The 7,209-nt window shown below is 45.3% G+C and overlaps 1 protein-coding gene across 22 annotated transcripts in view; it reads left to right on the top strand.

The window, feature by feature from the left end:
- The window catches only part of LOC310716846 (dynamin-2-like), a 43,784-nt gene that overhangs the window by 11,325 nt on the left and 25,250 nt on the right, over positions 1 to 7,209 (top strand). For 15 of the 22 annotated variants that reach the window (XM_083524392.1, XM_083524381.1, XM_083524382.1 and 12 more), the window contains 9 exons: positions 524 to 597; positions 685 to 834; positions 956 to 1,159; positions 1,251 to 1,349; positions 1,454 to 1,614; positions 2,072 to 2,214; positions 2,632 to 2,767; positions 2,895 to 2,962; positions 3,986 to 4,124. In XM_083524392.1, the coding sequence (XP_083380518.1) occupies positions 524 to 597; positions 685 to 834; positions 956 to 1,159; positions 1,251 to 1,349; positions 1,454 to 1,614; positions 2,072 to 2,214; positions 2,632 to 2,767; positions 2,895 to 2,962; positions 3,986 to 4,124 (1,174 nt within the window). Of the gene's footprint in view, positions 1 to 523; positions 598 to 684; positions 835 to 955; positions 1,160 to 1,250; positions 1,350 to 1,453; positions 1,615 to 2,071; positions 2,215 to 2,631; positions 2,768 to 2,894; positions 2,963 to 3,985; positions 4,125 to 6,367; positions 6,507 to 7,209 lie in introns of all 22 variants that reach the window. The other 7 variants (XM_083524384.1, XM_083524393.1, XM_083524387.1 and 4 more) reach the window with 1 other exon arrangement.

The raw sequence follows: 7,209 nt of genomic DNA, 5'->3' as shown, positions 1-7,209 counted from the left end.
CTCTCAATCTCTCTCTCTGTCTTACCCTCTTTGTCTATATGCCTGTTGGTCATAGTCGCTCTGTCTGACTGACTGTCTGTCTCACCCTCTCTGTCTATCTGTTTTAGCCACTCTGTCTTACTATCTGAATGTCTTACCTTCATGTTTTTTCTCTGTCTGCCTGTTTGTCTCAGCATCTTTAACCTCTCTGTCTATCTGTCTGTTTTTGTGTTTGCCTGTGCTATCCTTTCTGTCTGTCTGTCTCTGCTTCTTTGTCTGTATATCTGCTTGTCTTTCAGTTTGTCTGTTTTAGTCTGTCTGCTCCGGGCTCCCTGTCTGTCCACCTGTCTGTCTGTATGTCTTTCTCTTTCTGTCTTCTCCAGCCTCGGCCTGTCTGTCTTCTTATTTGTTAGTTTACCTGCTTTAAACTATATGTCTATCCACCTGTTGATGACCTGTCTATCTGTTTTTCTCTGTCCTCTCTCTTTCACAGTTCGTCTGATCATTGCTTTATTGCATAATGAAATTCTCTTGTTCTCTGCAGGGATTTTCTCCCTCGTGGCTCAGGGATCGTCACTCGCAGGCCTCTGGTTCTGCAGCTAATCAACAACAAAGCAGGTGAGTGCATTTCCTCGGACAAAAACACACACACACACACAGACAACCTGGCAACCCAGAGTCCAACGATTCTGTGTCTGTGTTTAGAGTATGCCGAGTTCTTGCACTGTAAAGGGAAGAAGTTCGTGGACTTCGATGAAGTCCGGACAGAGATTGAGGCCGAGACGGACAGGATCACGGGTTCGAATAAGGGAATCTCCCCCATTCCCATCAACCTGAGAGTCTACTCGCCTAACGGTATCACGCACACAGACAAACATACACACGCACACACACACACACACACACGGAATTGTAAAATCTTTTCAGAAAACCTTCCTGTTGTAGGAAACCTCATTCTCTTTTTTTGGTTCCTCAGTGTTGAACCTGACTCTCATCGACCTGCCAGGGATGACCAAGGTTGCCGTGGGCGACCAGCCAGTGGACATCGAGCACCAGATACGAGACATGCTTTTGCAGTTCATCACTAAAGACAGCTGTCTGATCCTGGCAGTCACACCGGCCAACACTGACCTGGCCAACTCGGACGCTCTGAAGATCGCCAAGGAAGTGGACCCTCAGGGTACTTCGTGGTTTCCTTCTAAAAACACAATGAATCATGACCTAGTGTCATGAAACAGACCATGAGTGTGTGTATGTGTGTGTTGTTGCAGGTCTCCGCACCATTGGTGTGATCACCAAACTGGATCTGATGGACGAAGGAACGGACGCACGAGACATTCTGGAGAACAAGCTGCTCCCACTGCGCAGAGGTGGGTGGGGCTCAGGGACGTGTCCATCAATTACACCTGCAAACACAGCCTTGGTTTAACAAAGCGCGTGTGTGTGTGTGTGTGTGTGTGTGTGTGTGTTTCAGGCTACATTGGTGTAGTGAACCGTAGTCAGAAGGACATTGACGGCAGGAAGGACATCCGTGTCGCTCTGGCTGCAGAGAGGAAGTTCTTCTTGTCTCACCCCGCTTACAGACACATGGCAGAGAGAATGGGAACGCCGCACCTGCAGAAGACCCTCAACCAGGTTCACCACATTCTTTCAGACTCCACCCACCAAAGACACCCTGTCCACTCCAATACTAATCTACTAAAATATATTATGTGGATTAATTATGCATCCAGAAATACACAATAAGGGCAAAAGTATTGGGACACCTGATTTTTTTTCAGTCATTTTTGGTTTTTCTTCAAATTGTTAGCACAAAGTTGGGGCTCACAATTGTATAGGACGTGTCTGAACTAGGAGACACAACCCTGATCCAGCATGACATAGACACTCGCATGCGGACATTCACACACTTTATACCAACGTTTTTTTATCTTAGACATTCACATATATGCCAGCATTTGTCTACACACACACACACACACACACACACACACACACACACACACACACACATATATATATCTCAGCATTAATCTACATAGTTCATAGCCAGTTTGAAATGTTACGTCTTTCTGTGTCTTGTCTCTCACAGCAATTAACTAACCACATTCGAGACACGCTGCCCGGTTTGCGCAGTAAGTTACAGTCACAGCTCCTGTCTCTGGAGAAAGAGGTGGAGGAGTACAAGAACTTCCGTCCTGACGACCCCACACGCAAGACCAAGGCTCTGCTGCAGTGAGTCGTCTTTCCCTTCACCTCCTTTCCAAACATCTCCCAGTGGACACTCACCTCTTGTATCAGTTATCACCAGAATTTTGATTTAATTCGTATGTAATTTCAAAGAAATGCCTTTTACTGTAAAAAAAAAAAAAAGAATAAAATAAAATAGTAAAGCAAAAAAAATTTTTATCGGGTTCTTGGAGATCAAATAAAATTAGAAACAAAAAGAAAAGCTGACTAAATGTGAGCACTTGAGTCAGACTTGAAGTTAAACTACGGATTTTGATTGGTCCAGGAAGTGTTGCACACCATATGTATTATACTCTCGTTGTAATTCGTATATCAATGTGTGTGTGTGTGTGTGTGTGTGTGTGTGTGTGTGTGTGTGTGTGTGTGTGTGTGTGTGTGTGTGTGTGTGTGTGTGGTCATCAGGATGGTGCAGCAGTTCGGTGTGGACTTCGAGAAGTGTATCGAAGGATCAGGAGATCAGGTGGACACGGTGGAGCTGTCCGGTGGTGCCAGGATCAACCGCATCTTCCACGAGCGATTCCCTTTCGAGCTGGTCAAGGTAAAACACACACACACACACACACACACACACACACACACACACACACACACACACACACACACTCTTCCTCATGTCCCTACACAGTATCATGATGATTCTTCTGTTTCACTTGTGTGCTTGTCAGATTGTGTTTGATGAGAAGGAGCTGCGGCGAGAGATCAGTCACGCCATAAAGAACGTCCATGGAGTCAGGCAAGTGGAGCTTCACTAAGACCTCCCGCAGACAGGACGCCGTCTAATCCTTCTAACACACACACACACACACTAATCATGTAGACAGACAGCAGTTCCGGGAAACACAACCACATGCCACGAAAAAAAAAAACTATGACTTCAGTACTGTAAAAAAAACACACACACACACACACACACACACACATATAGACACTTGTGCGCACAGGTATACTGACTTTTGTCCACACTGACACTTGCGCACACACACACACACACACACACACACACACACACACACACACACACACACACACACACACACACATAGACCTGCATTTGTGCACATAGACACTTATACACTCACACACAGATATACTGTAGATTTTCCACTGAGACGCTCACACACAGATATACTGTAGTTTGTCCACAGAGACGCTCACACGCAGATATACTGTAGTTTGTCCACAAAGACGCTCGCACACACATACTGTAGATTTTCCACATAGACACTCACACTCAGGTACACTGTGTCAGATATACACAGATATGCCCCCATTGCTCTCTCAGTTCATTTTCTTTTTTGTTTTATATTCACACCCACACGCGCGCACGTGCAAACACACACACGCACGTGCACAAAAATTCACTATGAATCTCTTGGTGTGTGTTTGTGGTTATTTAAACTTTCCACTCAGCTCTTTTCCCTAGATTCAGACACACAGTCTGCTGCTCGGTCTCGTTTGTACTGTACTGACAACCTGTTTCATTTTTCCTTCTCTTTTTCTCTCTCTTTTTTCTCTCGATGCCTTCAATCTTCAATTCAATCACTCTTACGTCTTCATCTTTTTTGTACTTGGCACTTATCTTTTTTTGTTCGTTTTTGCTCTTTCAACACTGTCAGCATGTCATGTCACTGCTTTATTTTTCCCTTGATCTTCATGCTCTTTTTGTTATTTTACCTGTCCCGCTGTTTGTTTGTCTGTCTGTCTGATTGTCTGTGTGCCCCTCTCCACACCCCCCCACACCCCTGTATGTTCTCAGAACTGGCCTGTTCACCCCCGACCTGGCGTTTGAAGCCATCGTGAAAAAGCAGATCATAAAGCTGAAAGAGCCCTGTCTCAAATGTATCGATCTGGTGATTCAGGAGCTCATCAACACAGTCAGGCAGTGCTCCAACAAGGTACCGCGCTGCTGCCGGGCCCCTACACACCGGCCAGAGGGGAAGGGGTCACACCGGCCGCCAAAAAAAACCACGCTCGCATTGCGCTTCTGTTCCGCCGAACAAAAAAACTTTCCACTCTGTGGAACTGAAATGAGAGCGGGTTCAAATGTTCATGAACTTTTAAAGTGCTCCTGAACCCTTTTACGTTCTTGAGAATGTTTGTCGCTAACGCAGAGCTGGATTAGTGAAGCTAATTATTAAGTTTTCATTTACTGGAGAGTGAGACAGCAAGAAAAACTAATCGCAATCAAGTTTGTGGTCATCACTTGTATGTTTCAGGGGCAATTTAATATTAGCCATGAACACCAGGTTGGCCATGAAATAATGAAACAGCCCGGAGTAATCCGAGTCCGCGGCGTAACGCTAGCATGTGTGTATCGCGTGCCGGTGCGACCCCCGTCATCCTGCCGGCCATCCCGTGTGCGGGTTCAGCTGTCGTGTGTCAAGGTTTTGTGCTGGTCTTGTGCAGCCGAGACGAACGGACACGGGGTCCCGCTCGTCTCCGGTCCAAAAGGAGAGAACCGCACGGCAGAGAGAGTTCCACCGAGCCGAACCTGCGGCCAGGCGTTACACTGCTTTTAAAACACCCTCATCGATTATATTCAAGTCAAGAAGCTTTTATTGTCTTTTAAACCAAATGTATATCTGACGCAGTACACAGTGTAATAAAACAACGTTTCTTCAGAACCCTGGTGCTACATCACACAACATACAGCTACGTCAAACAACATACAGCTACGTCAAACAACATACAGCTACATCACACAACATAGAGCTCCTTCAAACAACATAGAGCTACGTCACACAACATAGAGCTACATCACACAACATAGAGCTACGCCACACAACATAGAGCTACGTCACACAACATAGAGCTACGTCACACAACATAGAGCTACGTCAAACAACGTAGAGCCTCGTCACACAACGTAGAGCCACGTCAAACAACATAGAGCCACGTCAAACAACATAGAGCTTCTTCAAACAACATAGAGCTCCTTCAAACAACATAGAGCTACGTCACACAACATAGAGCTACGTCAAACAACATAGAGCTACGTCAAACAACATAGAGCTACGTCACACAACATAGAGCCTCGTCACACAACATAGAGCCTCGTCACACAACATAGAGCCTCGTCACACAACATAGAGCCTCGTCAAACAACATAGAGCCACGTCAAACAACATAGAGCCACGTCACACAACATAGAGCCACGTCACACAACATAGAGCCACGTCACACAACATAGAGCCACGTCACACAACATAGAGCCACGTCACACAACATAGAGCCACGTCAAACAACATAGAGCTACTTTACACAACATGGTGCTACATCACACAACACAGCGCTACGTCAAACAACATACAGCTATAAAACAACATAGAGCTACATTACACAACATAGAGCTACGTCACACAACATGGAGCTACGTCACACAACATGGAGCTACGTCACACAACATGGAGCTACGTCACACAACATGGAGCTACGTCACACAACATGGAGCTGCGTCACACAACATGGAGCTGCGTCACACAACATGGAGCTACGTCACACAACATGGAGCTACGTCACACAACATGGCGCTACGTCACACAACATGGCGCTACGTCACACAACATGGCGCTACGTCACACAACATGGCGCTACGTCACACAACATGGAGCTACGTCACACAACATGGAGCTACGTCACAAAACATGGAGCTACATCACACACACTACACTACATCACAGTAAGGACTAAAGTTGTCCTTGGATTGGGGTTGGAGCAAATTAGGTTTCGCTTTTGGCACATTTACGACGAATTAACGAGATAAAGCGTTTGTGTGTGTTGACTCCGATAAACTTCGAGATCTTAAGTGTTAAACTCTAAAGCAGCTCTCGTGCAGTGAAACGGTTGCTGAGGGCTCGTTAAAAGCAGTGTTGTAACGCAGGGCAGGGTTTTTGGTGTGGACGACTTACAGAGGGATTTAAGGGTAATTCATGCTCGCAGTGAGATTGTGGAAACCGTGGCCTGCCTCTTTTTGGACTGGTCTAAGTGTCTGGCTGTAGATGAGTGATTTTAATAACTAATGAAATTTTTTCTTCTTCTATTCTGCTCTATTCTCTGCCTATCCCCCCTCCTTCTCACCCCTACTATGCAAAACACTATTCCCATTCTTCTTCTTTTTCCCTCCCGATCGTGCTCTCAGATCGGGACTGTTTACCCCCGACCTGGCCTTTGAGGCCATCGTGAAAAAGCAGATCCTCAAACTGAAAGCGCCGAGTCTGAAATGCGTGGACATGGTGGTGACAGAGGTCACCTCTCTCATCAGGAAGTGTGCCAACAAGGTAAACCAGGAGGAGGAGCAGAACAACAACAAATAAAAACAGAACAGGATCTCGATCCCTCGGTTCCTTGTTCCCTAATCCTGTTCCTCCTGGTCATGTTGATGTTCCTTCATGCTTGGGTCCTCCACCCTGTCAGCCATTCAGCACCTGTTTGTCTGAGATCAGCCCTTCACATCCCGCCTACGCCCTGTCCTCCATGTTTACACTGTATCTGTCCATCATGTGGTCTATGACTCCTGCTTAGTTCTGGGAGAGCACCATTTTGTGCCTCCTGTTCCTGCTAAGCCTTTTTTTTTTAACACATGCATGCATACCAAACTTCAGCAGAACATTTTCAACCAGGCCTTGCATGCATCTGGGGTTTCCCTTTTAGTGCCACTATCTACGTTATATAGTGTACAGTATAAAATAATATATTGTGTAATATAACAGTAATATAGTGTAATATAATATAAAATATGTTGTAATATTGTAAAAAATAATATAGAGTTTAATATAATATAGTGTAATATGTGTAATATAGTATAACATAATTTAATATAGTGTAACAATGCAATATAGATCAATATAATAAATGTAATATGTCATATAGTGCATTCTTCTTCTTCTTCCTCCGGCTGCTCCCATAAAGGGGGGCCACAGCTGATCATCCGTCTCCATACCCCGCTGTCCTGTACTTCTGCTTCTTTCAAACCAACTTCCT

Source organism: Silurus aristotelis, assembly GCF_946808225.1.
Source record: "Silurus aristotelis genome assembly, chromosome: 21".
NCBI classification, from domain to species: Eukaryota; Metazoa; Chordata; class Actinopteri; order Siluriformes; family Siluridae; genus Silurus; species Silurus aristotelis.
This window is presented reverse-complemented; position numbering and strand designations above follow the sequence as displayed.